The following is a 23,163-nucleotide window of genomic DNA, read 5'->3' as shown; positions in this document are numbered from 1 at the left end:
TGCAAAGTTCTCTCTCTCTCTCTCTTTCCTTCTTTCTCTCTCTCCCTGGCTAAACTTGGGCAGTGGTGTTCAAGGACTCCACGAGATGTTTCTCTAACTGACAGGTTTATGGGGCAATAGCTGCTGATGTTATATGTGTCCTCAGATCAGCAGGTCTTTTTACACTGTGTGTGTCCCCATAAAAATGATTGGTTTTAAGTTGTTATTCTAATAGTGCTGTGATGGTAACATTGGAGCCGACAGTCTCGGAAGGAGATGAGTAGCAAAATCTGATAAATAGAAGCGGGAGGTTCCATCGCTCTGTATGGCAGGAGGAGAAGGCTAGTGGGCCACCATCCACCAGCAAGCAGGGGCTCAAAGCCTGTTGGTTTTATATTATTATAAAGATAATGATTAATAATTGATAGCATCATAAATAATCAAAACTGCCTCCCAGACTGGAGGCCCACGGTGCCCTGAGAAGAAGAGAGATGACAGAGTCCAGAGAAATAAAGATAGAAAACGGTGGAGACCCAGAGAGAGAGAAATAGAGAGGGATGGGGATGGGGTAAGCTATAAAAGAGACAGAGGCACAGACATGTGACAGGCAGACAGGCGGCAGAGGGAATAAAGGGATAGAGACAGAGGCACATGGACAAAGCCCAAGGCAGACACACGCACAGAGACAGAGAAACCCACACACATGCCAGACGCACAGAGCCAGACACACAGGCAGACGTGGAAACCAGAACAGGATGAGAGTGAGATGGAGACAAAGGGATGCGGAGGAAATAGCGAGAGACGCACAAAAGAGTGCCGGGCTAGGCAGACACACAGACGGACAGAATGACAGACGGAGGCGACGATCACAGCGGAGGCAGGCCGTGTGAGAAAGGCAAACTGCCGGCAGGGACAGGCAGATGTGGAAAAGGAGGAGGCAGCGGAGGAAGAGGTGGGGGAGGAGCAGGTGGGAGCTGGAGAGAGCCCGCAGAGTTTGGTGGGAGAGCAGGGCCCAAGAACCAGCCGGCCGAGTCCCCAATGGGGTTCTGCCACTTGCTGGTAGCTGAGTGAACTCAGGCATGTTATGTTTCTGTGCCTCAGAAAAAAGGGGAAACAGGAAGACACAGCACCGGTGGTCCCTACAGTCACAGCATGCCTAGTGTGATAGGAAGCCCCTGACGTTGCCCTTGACCCCTGCCACCTGGGGCTCTTCCCTCATATGACACTTTAAGTTGGGGCAAGACTTAGTGACCACCTTCTAACAAACATAGAATGTAGCAAAAGTGAAGAGATGTCACATCTGAGATTAAGTTATAGCGCCTGTAACTTGCATCTTTCTAGCACCATTTCTATCTCTGGGGCTCTAAGGAGAGGTCAGCGTGGCAGGTGATGGCTCCGGACAACCACCAGCGAGGGCCCAAGTCAACAGCCACATGAGGGAGCCCTGAGGTGGCTGCAGCCCAGGTAAGCTAATGTTTGTTGTTTTAAGCCTCTGTGTCTGGGGATAATTCTCCACGCAGCAATTAGTACCTGAGACAGATTTTAGTACCTGAAAATAGGCCACTGCCATAACAAATGTGTAAAAGTGCAGGTGTGCCTTGGAAGCCGGCAAAGGCAGGGGCTGGAAGGATGTGGAGGGTGTACTGAAGAAAGGCGTAATTGCCTCGGACAGACTGTTACTGAGATGTGGACTGGGAGGATCCTGAGGCTGAGGGTTTAAAAGAAAACAAGGGAGACTGCAAACTAGTACAACCTTTCTGGAAGGAAGTATGCAGAAACCTCAAAGAACTCAAGCTAGACCTCCCATTTGATCCTGCAATCCCATTACTGGGCATCTACCCAGAAGGTAAAAAATCCTTTTATCATAAGGACACTTACACTAGGCTGTTTATTGCAGCTCAATTTACAATCACCAAAATGTGGAAACAGCCTAAATGCCCCCTGACCCAGGAATGGATTAACAAGCTATGGTATATGTACACCATGGAATACTACTCAGCCTTTTAAAAAAATGGAGACTTTGCAGCCTTTGTATTAAGCTGGATGGAAGTGGAACACATTATTCTCAGTAAAGTATCACAAGAATGAAGAAGCATGAATCCTATGTATTCAATTGATATGAGGACAATTAATGACAATTAATGACATGGTGGGGAGTGGGGGAAGGGAAGAGCAGAGAGAGGGAAGGAGGGAGGGGGTGGGGTCTGGGTGTGTGACACACCTCCTTGGGGGCAAGACACAATTGTAAGAGGGATTTTACCTAATAAATGTAATCAGTGTAACTTGGTTTCTCGTACCCTCGATGAATCCCCAACAATAAAAAGAAAAAAGAAAATACATCTGCACTCCTATGAGCATCCTAGCATTATTCACAATCACCAAGATATGGAAACAACCCAAATGTCCATCAACAGATGAATAAATAAAATTTGTCATATGCATAAAAAAAGAAAAGAAAAGAAGGAGCATTCTGCGGAGAAGGGAGGATTCTTGTCAGATAGTGACAGAAAGCTCTGCAACACTCTTGCCTCCTGGAAAGCAGGAAGTGCAGCTGGTGACCTGGGCCCTTGCATGGCCTTCTTTCTCCCTGGCTAGCAAAATAGACCTTCCACTGTTATTAGCTTCCTACTGCCCTGTAACAAATTACCAAGAACATAGTGATGTAAAACAACATAAATGCATGATCTGACAGTTGTGGAGGCCAGAAGTTAGATGTGTGTCTCCCTGAGTGAAAATCAAGGGATCAGCAGGGCTGTGCTCCCTCTAGAGACTCTGAGGGAGGACCTGCCTCCTCCATGGCCTAGCCTTCCTTCCATCAGCCAAAGCACACCCATAACTAAGCCTGACATCAAGGGAAGGGTATGAATATTTTCTTAAAAACTACCTAATCACAGCAGTCCCTTGGGTGCACGTCAATCCTCAGCTACTCCTCCCACTCCTCATTCTGTGCCCCAAGGAGTCTCTTCCTGAACCAACCACCTACTTCCTGCTGGATGGTGATAAAAATTACCACCAGTTAATGCCAGCGAGGTTGCTGACCAGTACCATGCCAGCGAGGTTGCTGACCAGTACCAGTCCATGGCCTGTTAGGAACCTGGCCACACAGGAGGTGGTGAGCGGCAGACCAGTGAAGCTTCATCTGTATTTACAGCTGCTCCCCATCGCTGGCATCACTGCCTGAGCTCCACCTCCTGTCAGACCAGCAGTAGCATTAGATTCTCACGGGAGCACAAACCCTACTGTAAACTGCATGTGTGACAGATTCCAACATGCAGAATCTAATGCACCCTTCCCCACCCTACCAGGCAGTGGGAAAGACCAGTCCCTGGTGCCAAAAAGGTTGGCGGTAGCTGTGTTAAGTGATTTACATACATTATCTTCTTTAATCCTCACAACAATTCTCAGAGGAAGGTACAATAGTTTTTCTCCATTTTACAGATGAGGAAACTAAAGTTCAGAGAGATGACACAATTTATCAAAAATAATCCATAGCCAGGATTTGAACCCCCCAGTACTGACTTCAGAGTCAAGGATATTAGCCAGCCACACTCTTATGCTCTCCCAAACCTAATGCACAATTTTAAGATGTAAGATCCTGTAAGGATATAGAGTCTCTACACTCTGTGGTGGGCAGCTAAGAAGAAGCATGGGTTTCAGATGGGTGAGTACAGGGAAATTACTTTCCATCTCTCCACCTCAGTCTTCTCATCTGTGAAATGGGGGTACTATCACCTTCCAACACAAATGTGAAGATTCAAGGTAATGTATGCCACCGCACACTGGGCACAAGGAAAACCCTCAGAAATGAGTAACTAAGATTACTAAAAATAGAACTGGGACACAGTGGTCTACAGAATATATGTGCCATAAGCGGCCACAGCCCCTTTCCAGAACCAATCTTGTCTGTCAGCCACACACTATGCTCTCCACCCTCCACTTCTCAAGAAATCAGTTGAGCCACAGCCAGAGATGATTGTGTCAACAGACAATAGCGTTCTCTTTCTCAGTACCATAATCTGCTATGTTGATAGCCTGTAGAGTGTTTCAAGCCCATTTGGCAAATGCAATTAATTTCTTCACCTTTAATTTTTTTTTTCCTAATAGTCCCTACAGATGCCCAGGCAGAAGGAGAAAGGGACAGAATGACAAGGCTATTAAGTCATATTGCTAGTGATGGGCTGTTCTGGTGGTAAACTCAAAGCTGTCCAGTCACTGCAATGGAAACCAGATTTGTATCCACCAGAACCCCTCTGGCTGAGGAAATGCCCCCAGGCCCTCACACAGTCCGGACATGGGTGTGTCCATTATAGCGCTGTAGGATGAAGCAGCTTACCTGCCAATGTTGTCTAAGCCTCAAGCGCAGGGAGATATCAGATTCTAGGGCTGTGTATGCTCCTCCTAGCCTTCAGTCCTCCAGTTGCAAGCAGCTTTCCAGTCAAGGCAGTGAGCCAGGCCTGACATCTCACCAACAGGAGGAGTCTTGCTGACTTAGGCTGAGTATCTAATGTGGAGGAGACCTTGACAACTCATACCCACGAGGCCTCTCCAAACCCTGGTCTCATGCACCTGCTGTGCTTCTCTCCGAGTTCATGCCTAGAGTTCCTTTACCTCACTTCTGTGGCCATTCCTGACCTTTACAACATAGCTACACCCTAAGGCACTCAGAGTCACCTAATCCAGCAAGCCTGGCCCAGCCCACAAGCCTGAAAACTGCCCCTGCATCCATCACTGTGTTATATCATGTGACGTGGACACACACCATAAGCTGATTAAAGTAGGTCAATCGAACCCTCTCTGTGTTCGTATGGACCCCTGACCGCAACCCAAACTACTTATGCAAACTGGGAATATAATTCTTCATGTAAGTAAAAAGTCTAGGAGGGAAGAGCTGCAGGCATAGCTGGATCCACATGCTCAGAAAAAGGTGTCCTGGCTCTGCTTTCACCTTGTTGGCTTTATCCTTCAGTGGCACGTGTGATCACTCACAGTTCTACGCTAACATCTTACCACCTTTGCAACTCAGTACAGAGAGAATACCTTTCTCCCCAAAATCCTAAGGTGAGGACCTTGCCTAGTTAATGTGACTTATCCTGAGGAAAAACCACAGAAGCCAGGAGCTAGAATATGCTGATTGCCTCTGCCTGGATCACAGGTTCATTTCTGGAGCAGGGTTGTGGTGGAGGTGGGGGAGAAGAGTCTTACCTCAACTACATAGATTTAATGAGGGATGGGAAGGAAGAATTCTACAGAGGAAAACCAAGAAACTGCTACTAGAAGAGGGGGAGTGGCTGCCGAGCAGAACCCAACCAACATTCTGCATGATCTGCTAGAAATTAGGACTCAATGATTGTTAATGTGGGTGCAAAATACAGATGGGGATAGGGGATGGGAATCTGCAAGATGAAGATGTGGTGGACAGGCAGAGAAAGCCTGTGTGCAAAGCATATTAAATAAAATATTAAATATTAAATAAAATATGTCTCCAGAGTGAAGAGACAAACAGCAAAAGTTCTTGTTCTCCCCAGATCACTGAACTCTTTCAACTATCCAGTCCCCTGTGAGGCCAGACTTTGATGATATGTGTGCTCATTAACTTCAGGAGGGAAGAGATCATGTCCAGCAGCTGTTATTTCAGGGAACAACATCCCCATTTCTCTTTATGAAATCATTTTCTCCTCTCCCAGTTCATGTGGTTCCATTGAGGCTATCCCAAATCCTCCCCATCCATTGGCCTGGCCAATCAGTTCATCCTATGCCCTCTCTGGCTGATGGTTGGTTCAAAGACCTGAAAATGAAAAAAGCCAATAGTGCGGTGCCTGTAGCTCAGTGGGTAGGGCGTCACCACATACACTGAGGGTGGCAGGTTCGAGCCCAGCCCAGGCCTGCTAAACAACAATGACAACTGCAACAACAACAACAAAAATAGCCGGGCGTTGTGGCTATTAGTCCCAGCTACTTGGAAGGCTGAGGCAAGAGAATCACTTAAGCCCAAAAGTTTAAAATAAATCATATAATATAACAAATAAGTAAAAATTTTAAAAAAGGGGAAAAAAGCCAATAAGACTCAATTTCTGGAACCATTGTTGGAACATCTAGGAGAAAGTTAATGTGATCCTAGAGTTGCTGGAAGTCATGATGGAGCCTGAGGAAGGGAGCAGAGAAAAGCAGCGATGACAGATGGAGACACAGTCTGAGGACAGTGTACAGCCTCTGGATCTAGTTATGCTTGGAGGTAAACTACCCTATCGAGCTTTTGGCTATGCAAAGCAATAAATTCTCTTTTTTTGCTTAAGCAAGTTAATGTTGGAGTTTCTGCCACTTGTAATTCAGAGGGTAATGATTAATAAACTTTCCCAAGCCATTTTCCCCAATTAAGTTTCTGCTGTTGGTTTATTCATCCTTGAGGAAGCAGATTGAAATAAAAGGGAAGGGTGGGGGCCTGAGCAGGATATCTCTACCTAGGGCCTACGACCAGGTCCCTGACACATCTGTCTATAAGATATAACCTTCCCTATTGGAATCAAGTCTGATTGAGGTAAGAAACAATCCAGTAGCTTTGCCCACCCATCTAGTGGGACTTAGAGTTAAATCTCTCATCCAGGTCTTGAGGCAAAGGCTCCCTTAGCTTTGTACCTGGGCTTTCTTCACTATAAATCCCACCATGAAGGAGAATTCCATTAAAACCCCAGGGCACTGCCTGATTCTTCCATTTCCCTTTGCAGACGGATTATACAAAATTATATACCTATTCATAGATTGGAAGATTCAGCACAGTGAAGATATCAATTTTCTCCAATTTGATATACAGATTTAACACAATCCTTATCAAAATTTCAGAAGGATGTTAGTTATAGGTCACCCTCCAACGGATGCCTCACGCCACTTTATAGACAAATTCGAGTCATGGTCTGCCTAATTTACGAATTCAACAGTCACCTGGATTCTACTCCTGCTACATTCCTCCTGCCAGATTAGCACTCCTAGAACCAAAGATTGTCAGAATCCATCAGAGGTGTTTGTTACACTCTTTCTGAGATATCAAGGTGCATGAGGTGCAAAGAGCATGGTCTTTGGAATCTGGGACCACAGGCAAGTCACTTAACCTCTCTGAGACTTAGTTTCCTCATCTGCGAAATGGAGGGAATTATTCCTATGTTATAGGAAAATGAAAACTAAATGAGAAGAGAGTGCCTACAAAAGTGTCGGGCACAGAGTAGGCCCTGAATAAATGTTTTCTATGTACACCATGGAATATTATGCAGCCTCAAAGAAAGATGGAGACTTTACCTCTTTCATGTTTACATGGATGGAGCTGGAACATATTCTTAGCAAAGTATCTCAAGAATGGAAGAAAAAGTATCCAATGTACTCAGCCCTACTATGAAGCTAAATTATAGCTTTCACTTGAAGGCTATAACCCAAATACAGCACAAGACTATGGGGAAAGGGCCAAGGAAGGGGAAGGGAGGCCAAGGAAGGGGAAGGGTGGAGGGAGGGTAATGGGTGGGGCCACACCTACAGTGCATCTTAGAATGGGTACAGGCGAAACTTACTAAAGGCAAAATACAAATGTCTACATTCAATAACTAAGAAACTGCCATGAAGGCTACGTTGAACAGTTTGATGAGAATATTTCAGATTGTATATGAAACCAGCACATTGTTCCCCTTGATTGCACTAATGTACACAGCTATGATTTAACAATAAAATAAATAAATAATAAATTTAAAAAAAAAGAAAGAGAGAGAGGAAGAAAGGGAAGGAAAGTGGGATGGAGGAAATTAGCGTCGTACTTAGAATATTATAGATATTCAAAACTTATTCATTCATTCTCTCCCACCATATCTCCTATTTTGCATCCAGCAACCCAGCAACTTTTGGTAGTTTTCCTGGGTTTTGTTTTTCTGTCCAATCCTGACTCCACCCCCTGTTGTCATCAGTACATCAAGGATTAATCTGCAGTCACACAGCCCAACTCTCCGACCTAATACACAGCTGCTTAGCTGCTGAGGAGAACGCAAAGCACCCTCCCAGGTGTCTCCAAGCCCTGAGGATCCCAGAGACAGCCTCCCAGATACAGTTTAAACTCCACCCCACAGGCCTTCCTTGTCTATCCTGGAAATCTGGGCCAAATCAACAGCATGTGCTGTTGATTCCCAGCTTTTCCCTTGAGCACTGCCCGCCAAATATATTAGCCAGTAAGAGTAGCTGCTTCTGTTTACAGAACACCTATTCTGTGCCAGGTTGCAAACTAGTACAGACTCAGTCCAGCCCACAGGTGTGTTTAAGTATTCGAATAACTCATCAACATTCAAATATCAGAAAATTGCACATTTGAATCTTTTTTAACCCCCACATCATTTAGCAGTTAAAAAAAAAAAAACTTTTTAAACATTCTAAATTCTCAGTTCCACACAGCCAGGCAACCACAGCCCCTTTTGAACAGCATGGGTTCCCATTTGCCAAAGTCTCCACCAACTGGCCCCTTCAGGCATTTGGGAATAGGATTTCTGATGTAATAATAATAAATTCCTGACATCTATATTATCTGTACACATTAGAAAGGAAGAAATGAAACTGTTCCTCTTTGCAGAAGACATGATTATTTATATAGAAAATTCAAAAAAAACCTACATACACACACACACATCACATCACTCTTAGAAGTAGTCTGTGAGTACACCAGGGTCATAACATACATGATCAACACACAAAGATCAACTGTATTTCTAGACCCTAGCAATGAACAAGTATAAATGGAAAGTAAAAGTACAATACTATTTATAATTGCTCAGAAAAATTAAATACATAGGAATAAATCTAGCAAAATATGACAGAGATTCTATACCAAAAACTATAAAGTATGGATAAAAGAAATCAAGAAAGAACTAATAAATGGAGGGGCATACCGTACTCATGGATTGGAAGATTCGATATAGTAAAGATGTCAATTCTCCCCAAACTGACTATATACAGATTTAACACAATCCTTATCAAAATTTCAGAAAGACATCTATAGATATAGACAAACTTACTCTAAACTTTATGTGGAAAGCAAAAGAACTAGAATACTTACAATAATTTTGAAAAAGAATAATAAAGTGGAAGAAATCATACCATCTACTTTAAGACTTACTATAAATGCAATAACCAAGATAGTGTAGTAAAGACAGAGGAACAGGGCAGCGCCTCTGGCTCAGTGGGTAGGGCACTGGCCCCATATACTGAGGGTGGAGGGTTCGAACCCGGCCCCCGCCAAACTGCAACAAAAAATAGCCAGGCATTGTGGTGGGCACCTGTAGTCCCAGTTACTCGGGAGGCTGAGGCAAGAGAATTACCTAAGCCCAGGAGTTGGAGGTTGCTGTGAGCAGTGTGATGCCATGGCACTCTACGGAGGACGATAAAGTGAGACTCTGTCTCTACAAAAAAAAAAAAAAGAAAGAAAGAAAAAGAAAAACTAGCCAGACATGGTGGCACATGCCTGTAGTCCCAGCTACTTGGGAGGCTGATGCAAGATGATTGCTCAAGAGCAAGAATTCAAGGTTGCTGTGAGCAGTGTGATTACACAGCACTCTACCGAGGGGGACAAAGTGAGACTCTATCTCTAAAAAAAAAGAAGAAGAAGACAGAGGAACAGACACATTAACCAGTGAAATAGAAACAGAGCCTAAAAATATTCCCCCACAAGTATGGCCAACTGACTTTTGACAAAGGTGCGAATGCAATTTAATGGAGGAAAAATAGTCCTTTCAACAAATAATGCAAAAGAATTTGGGCATCTATAGGGAAAAATAATAATCAAATTATGTAAGAGAAAGTATTACGTTCCATTTTGTTCACAGTTCTATCCTCCTAAAGCAGAAATTGGCACTTAGTAAGTGCTTGATAAATATTTGTTGAATGTTGAATAGCTTTAAAAACTATACCTTTTTAGCACTGTGTCCCATGCACTGTTCTAAATGCTTGACTCAGTTAATATTAACAACTCAGATCAGTGTAACTGGCTTATTGTACCCTCAATGAATCCCCAACAATAAAAAAAAATAAAAATAAAAATAAAAAAAATAAATACGTAATGCTCTTTCACAAATAAAAAAAAAAAAAAATATTAACAACTCAGCAGGATGAGTGTTACTATCTCCATCTGATTAGAAGGGAACTTTGAAGCACAGAGAAGCCAGAAAACTTGGCCAATATCTCGCAGCACGTAAGAGATTGAGCCAACAGAGACTTTACACAATCTAATTGAATCCTTCCTTGGTTGGTACGTGACCCCCTTTCTACTGATGAAGAAACTCAAGTTCAGAGAGATTGCTGAATTCCTGAGGTGCCACAGATAGCAGGGTACAGCACTAAAGTTCAATCAAATGGGCCGACCCCAGTACACCTACCACGGCTTTCAAAGCCTTCAGGCGCTGTTCTCAGGCTGATACACGCAGCCACATCCCCTCTGCACAAGTCCTCCCCTTCCCCTTATTTGCTTAGAACCTGCATAGCACATGTGGCTTAAACACCAGGACTCCCAGCAGAGCGTAGTTCACCAAACCAGCACATTTATTCCTTAATTTGCTTTCCATATTTCTAAACAGAGAGTAGCAGGCAAGGCAAATCAATATTGTGCTCCGCTATTCATCTTTCTTCGTGCCACATCCTCGTGCCATCCCCGGTGCTTATCGCAGAGTCTCCCAATAATAGGTTCCTAGACGCTGACGAATAGGATTTTTGGAGGCAGCCACACCATGTCAGCAGATTAAATCATTAATATCTGCATCGGTCATTTTTATGAGCCTCCCTTACTCCAAACTCCTCACCACCCTGGTGTTGAGGACACTGTTAGTGATGCAGACTGGCACGGGAAGGATGAAATTGCCACTTCTGAGATTTTATTGGTTGCAAGCGTCAAGATATTGATTTTTTCCCCTGATTTTCTAAAAATCAGGTATATTGCCCAGAGTCGCAGAAATTATGGAGATGGAGGCTGAATATGGACTTGCTGACTCACTTGCACCATTTGCCAGAGGGTCTTCTTATTTTCCTAAAAAGGAAAACAATGGTGGTTTCCTGAAATTTATTTTACAGTTACAATTTAAAATTGAGTACTTACTATTTGTCAACTAAACATGGTAGGTACAAGCTATGCTCACTCAAGCCTCCCGTCAATCCCAAGAGGTGGGAATTATCATCAGCTCTTTCACTGAAGAAACATGTTCTGAGATTTCCCCAAGATGACACAGAACTTGAACTCAGATGTGCCCAACTCCAGAGACTGATCTTGAGGCACCACACACAGTGGCTATTAGCTTAGTTCCCACTAGTTCTGCAAGAGGGAGCAGGTAGAAAGATAATAGATGTCAGGCATTATAGACAGTGTTTATCTTTCCTGCCTTCACAATCTGAAGCTTTAATCCCCCAATATGATTGTATTTTATTGGTTGCAGGCTTTGAGATATTGATTCTTTCCTGCTTTTCTAAAACAAGGTAGATTGCCCAGAGTTATTGAAATTATCGAGATTAAAGATTGGTAGGGCCTTTGAGAGGTGACTGGGTTTAGATGAGGTCATAAGGGCGGGAATGGATGGAATTCCATGTAGGAATTAGCATCCGTAAAGAAGAGGAAGAGTGTTCTTTCTCTCTGCTGTGTGAGGACACAGCAAGAAGGCAGCCATCTGCAAGTCCTAAAGAAAGCCCTCACCAGAAAACAACCATTATGATGCTCTGATCCTGGGCCTCTTATCCTGCAAAACTGGGAGAGACAAATGTCTGTCGGTCAAGCCACCTACCCTGTGGCATTTTATTTTAGCAGCCAGAGCAGACTAAGAAATCGGACTGCCACCATTTTCTGGAATAGGGTCACAGGTCAGCCCAAGGGAGCAGGGATGAGTGGTACAAGATGCTAGAAACGAGAGCAGATGTACCTGTAACTCCTCTGCCATGGGCAGTTCCACAGACCTGAACATGCCCACCCTTACAAGCAAAATAGTAGTGAATGTATTGCTTCTTAAATCTCTAGAAAGTTTACATTTATCTCTAAAGAACCAGAAATAAATATTTAAGGATTTGTGGTGAGCTATACAGTCTCCATCACAACTACTCAATTCTGCCATTGTAGCAGAAAACTGACCATAGACAAGAGGTAAAAATAATGAGTATGCCTGTCTTCTAATAAAACATTACTGACAGAAACAGGCAGAGGACCAGATTTGGCCTGTAGACCATGTCCTTTGGTCCTAGAGGATGAGACTTTAGGAGCAAGTTTTAGTGATTTCTGAGCCAGGGATGCTGACCTGTCTTGCACCACTCAGTGGGGCTAAAATAGAGGAAATATCAGCATAGAAAAAAGAGGGGGGAAGTCCACACGAGCAGGGCCAAATGAAATGCAAAACTTCTTTCATGGAGTCATCCAGGATAACACACCAGAAAATAAGTCACGTAATAATAAAAGTAAAAGCGAAAATCCTTACCGTGGTCTACAAGGCACTCACGATATCCCCCCTCCCCCCGCAACTCGCTACCTCTCTGAGCTGCTACTACCCTTCCCCGTGCATACTTATTTCAACCACACCGGCCTCCCACCTCGTCCTCAAGCATACGAGCTTCTTCTCACTGCAAAGTCTTCGTATCTTCTGTTCCCTCCTCCTGGATCCTGTACCACTGGGCTAAACTGCTGGAGAAGAAGAGACCACATGGAAAACAGATGAACCATCCCAGCTGAGGCCATCCTAGACCAGCTAGGCTCTGGCCAGTCTATCAGCTGACCATGAATGAGACCAGCCAAGATTAGCCAAACCTAGTCCAGATTAGCAGGAAGAAAAAAACCAAAGTACAGCCTCATAAGAACAAAGTTTAGTAGTCTTAAGATACTTCATTGTGGAATTCTTTCTTAATTACACAGCGATAGTCATCTGCTACCAGAGGCTGTACTACCAACTTGCTGACTCTAACACAAACATTTACTCTGAAAATTCTTCATCAGGAACATGATAGGGAAACATTTCCTTTTATCTTTCCCTTGCCTGACTTTTCAGCAATATTCAACATGATTGCACACTCCCCCTCTTCTAAAACTCTTTCTTCCCTGAGCTGTGATGGCACAAATTTGCATCGTTCTCCACCTGCTTTTCTGGCTTCTTCTCTATGTTCCTTCCGTAGGATTATTCTCCAGTGACTGCCCATGAAATATTAAAGTTATTCAAGACTTGGACCTCACCCCTCATCTCCCTTCATTATAAATCTCCAGAGTGAACTCATGAATACTCATAGCTTCTTACCCACTGGCCGGATCTGTCCATGACCTGGGCCTGGACAAGAAACCCAGTCTTCACTCATTGACCCTCCAAACTTGGGGTTTGTCATCAAAGGAAAAAGGACAAATGACCCTTAGGTGGGCAACTACATGTGGCTGATTGCCACACCAGAAATGAGGCTCTTGTGCTTAACCTCTCCCACTCCCTATAGCCAATTCCTTACCAATTCCTATGTATTTTATGTCCTTAACATCTCTCAGGTCCATTCTTTTCACTTTTGCTACATCTCTAGCACCCTATCCCAACCTATTTTATTCCTTCCCTGAATGAAGTTCCCCAGGCCCTAACCTGTGCTGACTCTTAAAGTCCCTCCTCCATCCAGCAACAAAAGCCACAAACTGCCCAAGTTATCCCTCTACTAAAATTCTGACTTCCCATTGCTTTTATGACAGAGATCAAGGTCTTTCATGGACTGGCCCCCAAAGACAGCTCCTCTATTCTTCTCCTCACTTTTTCTTTTGCAACCAACTTCCCTTGACTCAATTACTAAATTACTGGAGTGGGTTATGCCTCCTCCCACCACGGGGCCTTTGCACATGCTGTCCCTTCTTCCTAGACTGCTGTTACATTTACTTTCACCTACCTAATTCCTTTTTGCTCTGCAATCTTAGCTCAAAAGTCAAAGGAAGCTTTCTTTGATCTCCTGACTATGTCAAATCCCCCTATGGCACATTCTTAGAGCTCTTTGCTGTAACTTTGCTGCATAAGCATGTGTCATTATTATCATATTAAAGTAATAAGTATACATATTTGAGTAATAAGAACATAGGTACAACAATGTACCAAACTTACTTCTTCCTAAAAAGTCCTTGAATATAGGTTCATCTACCCCCTGAGGTGAAATTTTGCTCAAGATTCACAGCTAGAAGAGACTGAGCAGAAATCTGAACCCAAGTTGGTTCTGACTCCAGAGATTCAATTCACTGCATCTCATCAGTGGTCACACAGGATCCCATTATACCCTGGAGTTCAGCAAGAATGAAGCATAAGACAATAAGAAAAGCTAAGTCAGGGCTTTGGACTTTTTGTCCATCTCTTGGCCTCACACACACCACAACCCTTCAATGATCCCACTACTCTCAGATAAGGTTCGAATCCCTTAACAGCCTTCCCGGACCCTTCCCAAACTAGTCCTAACCTACCTCCCCAGCCTCTCCTCCCATCAATTTGCAGTGCTTTAGCCCAATAGCTCTCAATGCTGGCTGAACATGAGCATTATCTAAGGAGCATTAAAAAAATACCAGTATCTTGGGTGGCGCCTGTGGCTCAGTGGGTAGGGCGCCGGCCCCATATACCAAGGGTGGCAGGTTCAAACCCAGCCCTGGCCAAACTGCAACAAAAAAATAGATGGGCGTTGTGGTGGGTGCCTGGCTACTTGGGAGGCTGAGGCAAGAGAATCGACTAAGCCCAGGATGGGAGGTTGCTGTGAGCTGTGTGACGCCATGGCACTCTACTGAAGGCGATAAAGTGAGACTCTAACTCTGCAAAAACAAACAAACCAAAAAAAAAAAAAAACAGTACCTTAATCCTGATCCCCCAAATTATGATTTCCACGGTCAGAGATGAGGTACAGGCATATATATTTTTTCAAGCCCCTAGATGATTCTGAAGTGCAGCCAGAGCTGAGAGCACTGCCCTAACCCAACTGAATGGCTCAGAGTTCTGCATAGTTCCCAGCTTCCCATCCATCCCCATTCCTGCAACACATGCCCCTCCTGTCCCCTCAAGTCAACCTCAGGGAACCTTCTCTGACCCCAGCTTCTCTGGGTGAGCTACAAGCTTTCCTCTGGGTTTCCAATCTCCTCTGCTTAATTCCCTCAGAGGTTTTATCACACTAAATATTAACAAATGGTCTGTACCATCTCCAGGAAGTGGTAACCTTGGGATGGTGACCTTGAGGGGAGGGTCGTTCATTACCATAACACCAGGCCTAACACAGTGGCTCCCCCCATTGGCAGACTCAGTACATGTTTGTTGAATGAATGAATGAATGAACGACCTTCAGTCCCCTCTGGCCGTAAGGATAGGAACTTTGGTGTCTTTTCACTTCTCCATCCTCCTCCCTAGTTTCATGCCAGTGCACATAGTAGGTGCTCAGTAAATATTTGTTGGCTGAGTTAACAAACATAAGGCATGAGAGATGAGCATCCGCCCCATCCGCAGTTTTACAAAAGAGCTCTAGGGAGCAAAGACAAATCAAATTGAACTTCCTACAGTTTTGCTAAAATGGAATTTGCCAAAGACGTCCTGAAAAATGGATTTAATTAGGCCCGTTAATAGGGGAGTCGTTGGTGGCTAAGATTTAAAGCTGAGGCCAGAAAAGGTATTGATAATTTTACCATTTTAAATTATATAGGAGGTTATTTCTCACTCTCGCCCTAATTATAAGACCGCATCTCAATGAAACCTCAGCTTTGGAGGGAAATGAAGCCAAAGGTAAAGGCAAGATCTGATATTTCACTGAAATGGAGCATCAGAGGCAGCACAGCAGAAATGCAGCTGGCTCAGCCCAGGTGTGCCTGCCATGGGGGAGGGGGTTAATGGCACTGCACAGCCAGATCTCATTACGCTAACGATTGTCAGTGCAACCCAATGTGGTTTTTAATTGCAAGAAAAATCCAGGAGCGGGTAAGGTACTGCAGTCGCTAATGATGGAATGAAATTCTGCATAGAATTTCCCAGCGCTGTGGGTCTCTTGCATTGCATTCTCCCATTAGGCGGTTTTAGAGATTCAAATTCTAATTGGTTCCAGAATCGGATCTTGGAAGGGACACACCCTATCCTTTAGCTTGCCACTGTCAGAACTACTCATCTGCCCCCAAATTAGGGAGCCAGGTAAATGTTCAGTTTGGGGTTCCAGCTTCCTTTAGAGATAAGAAGGCCTGAACACCCACTCGGAGACAGTCTTTTCTATGGAAAACCCCAAAATGAGTCTTAATACATAACAGGGCATCATTCATTCTACAAACCTTTACTGAATGTCACTGTGTGACACCATATAGGGGAGTCATTTGTGGCTATCCATAAGGGAGTTGTTGGTGGCTAAGATTTAAAGCTGAGGCTAGAAAAGATATTGATAATTTGATCCAGGCAGGGCTGGGAGTAGGGTAAGATAAGTGAGGCACTTGCCTTGTGGGCAAAATTCCAGAGAACTCGAAGAAACTAGCAATAAGTTAATCCACATTTTACAAATAAAAATTAATGTAAAAATATCCACGATGAACAAAATATCAAAATTTTCACTAACAGGATCCCACCCTGAACTTGGAGCATGCCTCACCATGTTGAGGAAAACCCCTCCCTCCCACGAATGCTACAAGTGGGGACAGTGAGCAAAATAATAGATTAGGCTCAACGCCTGTGGCTCAAGTGGCTAAGGCACCAACCACGTGTACCTGAGTTGGCGAGTTCAAATCCAGCCTGAGCCCACCAAACAACAATATGGCTGCACCAAAAAAAAAATAGCCAGGCGTTGTGGTGGGCGTCTGTAGTCCCAGCTACTTGGGAGGCGGAAGCAGAAGAATTGCTTGAGCCCAGGAATTGGAGGTTGCTGTGAGCTGTGATGTCACAGTACTCTACCCACAGTGACAGCTTGAGGCTCTGTCTCAAAAAAAAAAAAAAACAGATTAAATATTCAGAGATGGTGACCAATGTTCTAGAGAGATAAAGACAGAGGAAGGGGTCATTCCAAAATCAATATCTCAAAACCCTTTCCCCAGGCCAGATGTTAAAGCATGTGTTGTAGCAGAAAGAACACAGACTTTGGGGTCCACCTAGGGACAGATCTAGCCCCCCAGCCACTTGCACTGTGCCTTAGGGAAAACCACTTACTCTTCTGGCTTCATGCTTTATAATAAAGTTTATAATAAAGAATGATACAACACAGGGTACATAAATATGAACAATGGAGTCAATAACACTTGTGAGCAATCACTCTGCACGGAGCCCTATGCTAAGCTAACTAGGAGCATGTTCATTTAATCCTCCCACAACCTGGTAAGGTCAGTATTTCTAGCACATGGAAAACTAAGACTAAACAGATGGCCCACTGTAACCAGGAAGAATGAGGCTTTGAGGTTCTTAAGTCCAAGTTCCCAGCTATAATGCTCCACACTTCATACTGAAGCCAGGTTCTGCCCCTAAATGATATTGAGCAAGTCTCTGGACCATTCTGAGCCTTGTTGTCCTCATCTGCAAAATGGGGACAATAAGGTGGCTCCCCATCCCCACCCCACAGCACGATTAGGAGACAGGCATGCAGCACGCAGGTGCCCATAAATACCAGTTGCCCATAGACACACACACCTCCTCCCCTGCCCTGAGTGGTGGCAGTGGTCCCACTGCGACAGGGGCAGAATCAGCCGGTGAAGTTCAAATACAGCCCATTTCCTATTTTCCTGACAGCCTATTTCATGGATCACGGAAACCCAAGTACAGCTGCTTATTCAACGGAGGAAAGAATGAATTCATTTTCATTCCTTAATACCCGATGTGACCTACTCTCTGTCAATCCCTCCCTTCTGAGGCCACTGCCCTGCCAGCGGACTTTCAAATTGGCCACAGAGAGAAAATGTGTAGTAATGACAGACTGTCCTGTCCGGAGAATGCTGGGAGCCGAACTGCCGCTGTCTTGGTAATAAGTCCAAATGAAAGATATTATGTCACCTCATTTGAATTAAACAGATGAACTATAGTCCTAGACCATTAAAACTGAACCAATTTACTGGATGGTTTCCAAGTGCTTGGTGCCAAACGCCCCCAAAAAAGGTGCTAGGCTCCAGCGGGGTTATATGTCCTCATTTTCTGCAAATAATTCCCCCTCTCTGCGAATGTGCAGGGATAATCTGATGAAAAAGCTGCGCACACACCAACCACAACTTGGGGCCATCGCAGGCCTGGCTCTCTACGGTGGGGGCTGTACTATCTGAGAAGCCCAGAGGGGTTGAGAGCTGGCAGCCAAGGTGGGTCTGGGGGCTGTGTGGCCATCAGCTGCGCCTTGGCAATATTTTCTCCAGGAGTTCAGGGGAGCCCCACGCCCCAAAAGCCCCCAGAGGAGACTGCTGTTGACTATTGCCTACTTTTACAAACATGGAAACTGAGACTCCAAAAATCCAGGGGCAGACTTCTGGGTCCAGAGTGCCCTGTGGGAAGGACATGAGGCCCCCCAGGGCCTACTGAATTCCACTCCTGATGTGCCATCTCTCTGGGCATCCAGTTCCTACACACTTTCACCCCCACCTTCCCATGACACAAACGGCCTGTCCTTCATTTGCAGACCTATAGTTCAGAGCTACACCCTCAGAGTTAGACTGCACTGGGAGCCACTAAACACTGTTTGAATACCAACACTGCCACTTACAAGCCATGCAGCTTGAGGGGATCTCTTTTCTCTCCCTGAGCCTCAGTTTCCTCACCTGTAACTCAGGACTTACTAGGCAAGAGCTGTTTTCCCAAGGTCCTACTGCCACCAATACCCCACCCACCACCAGAATCCCACTTACAAATTTTTCTCCTTTAATCCACTCCCAAAATGAACAAATCTAGTTTCCCTTACATTTATGATAACAGCACTTAATAGCAAAACAGAATATTAATTAAGCCTACTGAACATTCCATGTGTAACTTTGTAAATGTCAGTGTCAAAGCACATCACTCTAGGGGTTTACATTTTATTCACTCAGCAAAACTATATGGAACATTACAGCCTCTTCTAAGCACTCAGGACCCAGCAGTAGCAAAACACATATTCCTTGAACCCAAAGATGTCAACAGCTAACGTATAGTAGCCCCATTTCACAGAGGAGGAAACGAAGTCTCAGAGGGTTTGGATAACTTGTCCAGGTGGCGTAGCCAGTAGGGAGCAGAGCCTAGATTGGACCTCAAAGTCTGCACTATGGAGACTTTGGTGGGGTCTTGGGGTCTCTGTCCCCTGTCCTCTGTCTCAGAGGGTTTGGATAACTTGTCCAGGTGGCGTAGCCAGTAGGGAGCAAAGCCTAGATTGGACCTCAAAGTCTGCACTATGGAGACTTTGGTGGGGTCTTGGGGTCTCTGTAGAGACCCCAAGGGGACAGAGACCCCAAGACCCCACCCTCACCCCAGGATCCACCACCAAGGACCGGAGAGTAGTTTAAAGCCCAAGGGGTGGTACACTAGGGCATCTGAGAGTGGAATTTTGGTCCTTTGTTCTAACTGAACTGTTCTCAAACTTTTAAGTGTGGGCCTGACAGAAGAATTTGATTTGCTGTGGTCATTTTAAGAACCTATGACTTCACCCACTAGGATGACCAACTCACTCTGGTTTGCTCAGAACTGTCTGGCTTTAAAACTGAAAGTTCCACTTACAGCAACTCCCCTGGGCCACTTGCTGAGTTAAGACATTAACTCTTTCCTAGGAGGTTACTGTGCTGCTGTTCTGCGCTCAGCGCCCTCTGCTGGCCAGAGAGGATGCCCTCCCTGGCAGGGGCAGTGGGCTCCCTCTGGGCTTCTCCTGAGACTCATCCTGGTCAGTACTTGGGCCCCTGCCTGAAATTGACAAGGCTAACACTACCCTGCACCCAGCTCTGGGAGTTCTACCCTCCCTGGGCCCTGCAGCTCCAAGCCCCCCAGAGTGTGAGTCCCAGTGTTCTCTAAGAAGCCCTTGCCATCCTGGGTTCACAAATTTTGCACCCAAATCATTGCCCTGTCATCTAGTAGTTTTGCACTGGGGGAAGCACTTAGTGTTTATTGAGTGCTTACTGCATTCCAAGTCTGACTGTATGTAACCCTCACTACACCCTAGAAACAGGCACCGCCCACTTTTACAGATGAGGCACCCCTAGGAGACCACAGTGATGCCCGACCATTTCCTCTGGGCTTTCTGGGGCCAGCCTCAGATACAGATGAGACCTGACGTGCTGGTACAGCAAAGGGAAGCTGAGTGGTCCAGGCAATGGGAGAGGAATTTCTAAAATAAAGATCACAGTGAAAATCAGTAATGACTGTGGAGGGGCTGAGCAGCATTCCCTCTGAGGTGTGTCTTCCTCCTCCCCACACCCTGCTTCCCACACAGAGCGAGCCAGCCCTCTCCAAACGGATCAGTGTCACACTAAGCACCAGGGTCATCCAAACACTAAGGCATGAGTTGCATTGAATCTTTATATTCCTTGATCTTTGGGGGATCACGAATACCCTTGAGAATTTGATGAAAGCTCTATTTCCTTCCTTAGGGGGAAGAAATCCTATAGGTAGTTCTTCACAAATTTTTCACACAATTTCAATGAGTTCTATAAACCCACCCATGAACTCTTAACAGGTCAATAAAATCGTAATTCAGTCCATCAGTCAAATGCCTATACGCTGGGTATTTCCACCTGCAGTATCCTTCATCAGGGCCGCACATCACAATCACCCATGAAAATGCACAGCTGTGCTCCTAGGACAGGTCTCAACAGTAGCTGCACATTGGTATCTCTTGGAGAGTGTTTTAAAATTCTGTTGCCAAAGCCTCACCCCAGACAAATTACCTGAGAACCTCTGGGGTGGGACTCAGGCATCCCCAGGTGATTCCAATGAGCATCCAAACATTTTGAAAAGTTCCCCTGTGGTTGCGATGCCCACCACAGGGTTGCTTATTTATTCATTCAATCAACTCTATTAAGGGTCAGCCCCTGTGAGGAGCATCAGGGACAGAGCAGAAGAAAAGAAATCATAACCTCTGCCCTCACCAAGCTTATATTCTGGCTTAGGGAACTAGTAATAAATAACCAATACACAATTCATTAATGTCACAAGAGACATTAATTAGGAAGTGGCATAAAGAAATCTAGAGGGAGGCAGCACCTATGGCTCAGTGAGTAGGGCGCCAGCCCCATATGCCGAGGGTGGCGGGTTCAAACCCAGCCCCAGCCAAACTGCAACAAAAAAATAGCCGAATGTTGTGGCGGGCGCCTGTAGTCCCAGCTACTCGGGAGGCTGAGGCAAGAAAATCACCTAAGCCTGAGAGCTCGAGGTTGCTGTAAGCTGTGACGCCACCACACTCTACCGAGGGTGACAAAGTGAGACTTTGTCTCTAAAAACAAACAAACAACAACAACAAAAAAAAAATACTAGAGGGATCTCCCTGGGGAAGGTTAGGGGATGCTCCCTGAGAAGGGGACATTTAAGCTGCAGCCTGAAGCTGAATAAGGATGATGAGGGGGCCACAGAAAGCGCCCAGGTGGAGCAGCCCATCAAAGACCGTATGGCAGGGAGAGGTCAGCCTGAGAGTGGCCAGCCTGACTCTGTGTCCAGGGGAGGAAGGGGCCAGGTACAGCACGCATTGAGGCTGGGAGGCCAGACCAGGCGGGGTCTTAAGATCTGGCTGGGAATTGAGGTTAAGCTCTTGACTGTAGTCTCCTTTTTCATCCTCACAACCACATCAGCAAGGAAGCACCTGAGTTGAAGAAACAGCTCATAAGGGGCCCGGCGTGGGTGCACACCCAGGTCTCGGGACCTGGGGGCTGAAAAGTACAGGCCACAGGCCCTCAGAAAGACTCCCAAAAAGGTGTTCTTACTCCCTCTGTCCACGACCCACCCTGTCCAGGCCAGGCCACCTATGTGACCAGTGCTGGGCAGCATTGTTCTCCCTCCCTCCCCCGGCCCCGCCTCATAGGCCCCATCACCATGGGAACTGAGCCAGCCAATCAGAACATCCAGTTTTCAAAGGGCAGCCTTATAAATTGAGTCACCCCTCCCCAGACAGGCCACAAGCAATATTCAAAGGCCTCCTAGGGCCCCCTCTCCCTGGATAAACCAATTCAGTTGCCCCCCATTTTCCTCAAGGGAGAGAAAGGGGAGTTGCCTACCTTCAAAGCTCAGAAACAAGTGCCAAGCCTACAGTCACCCAGCTCAGTGCTCCACACCCACACACGGCCACACCATGCAGAAGCGACTCAGGACCCCCTGAAAGTTTCTTGTAGTAACGTAGGAAACACCCAGAGCAGCGAGAGCCATGCATCGGGAACACAGCACCCCAGCCTGGAAGAATGCAGTGACACCAGCCTACTGAACAGCGGGTACTCAGGGGATGAGGAGAACAGTGAGGTCAGCTTGGTGCACAGTCATCGAATTTTGCAGTTGAATAAGAGGCTCCGCAGCCAGGTGCTCAGCACACAGTCCAGCCAGCTGTCCTCCACAGACTCCCCCAGCCACATAAAGAGCCAGCCCCACACCCCCAAGCAGACTGGAGGAAAAAAGTGAGCCCCGTCTGCCAAACGTGGGCGGCAGCAGCAGCACCAGCCTCAGCTTCATCAGCCTGGGCAGCAGCGCTCTGACCTTCCAGGTGAGTAGCGGGCTGCTCACTCCTGCTGGCAGCCTGTCCTCCACCCTCCCCAAGAGCCACCAGAGCATCGGGCTGAACAGCAGTGAGCAAGGTGGGCCGAGGAGCACCACCAGTGTTCAGGAGAAGAAGACGGGGGCCGAAGTGAAAAACAGCATCCAGGTGGCCAAGGGCGAGCAGCCTCCCCAGGTACCACTATGATAAGACTCTGGCAACTAGATCTTCTAGCAAAACTACAGGCATGAGGGCCCAGCAACCACAGACTTCACCCAGAGTGCTTTTTGCCAAAACAAGTACCAAAGGCATTTAAAAAGCACACACTGATTGTGTCAAAAACCATCAATGGAGAGTTCCATCTGCAGTAACACCTGCCAGCAGGCAGCTCACATGTGGCGAGAGCTATTGCAGCTAAGCAGCATCGACTCTGAGACGGCCTCAGTGGTGAGACCACTTAGACTGAGGAGCGTTGTTGGTAAGAAGAGCAGTGGTGTCAAGGTCATCAATGTCGGCACCACCTGTGTCAAAACCGCCAGTGGCAATAAAATCAGTATGTGAGCCTCAGCAATAAGCTACCAAAACAAGACC

At 45.8% G+C, this 23,163-nt stretch overlaps 1 protein-coding gene across 1 annotated transcript in view; it reads left to right on the top strand.

Annotated features, from left to right (window-relative positions):
- C12H16orf82 (chromosome 12 C16orf82 homolog) overlaps nt 1-22,499 on the top strand; it is a 28,694-nt gene extending 6,195 nt beyond the window's left edge. Inside the window, 1 exon segment of the mRNA XM_053556637.1 lies at nt 21,844-22,499. Coding sequence (XP_053412612.1) covers nt 21,844-22,499 — 656 coding nt within the window.
- The last annotated feature ends 664 nt before the right edge of the window (nt 22,500-23,163 follow it).

This window comes from Nycticebus coucang, chromosome 12, assembly GCF_027406575.1.
Source record: "Nycticebus coucang isolate mNycCou1 chromosome 12, mNycCou1.pri, whole genome shotgun sequence".
Classification (NCBI taxonomy): Eukaryota; Metazoa; Chordata; class Mammalia; order Primates; family Lorisidae; genus Nycticebus; species Nycticebus coucang.
This window is presented reverse-complemented; position numbering and strand designations above follow the sequence as displayed.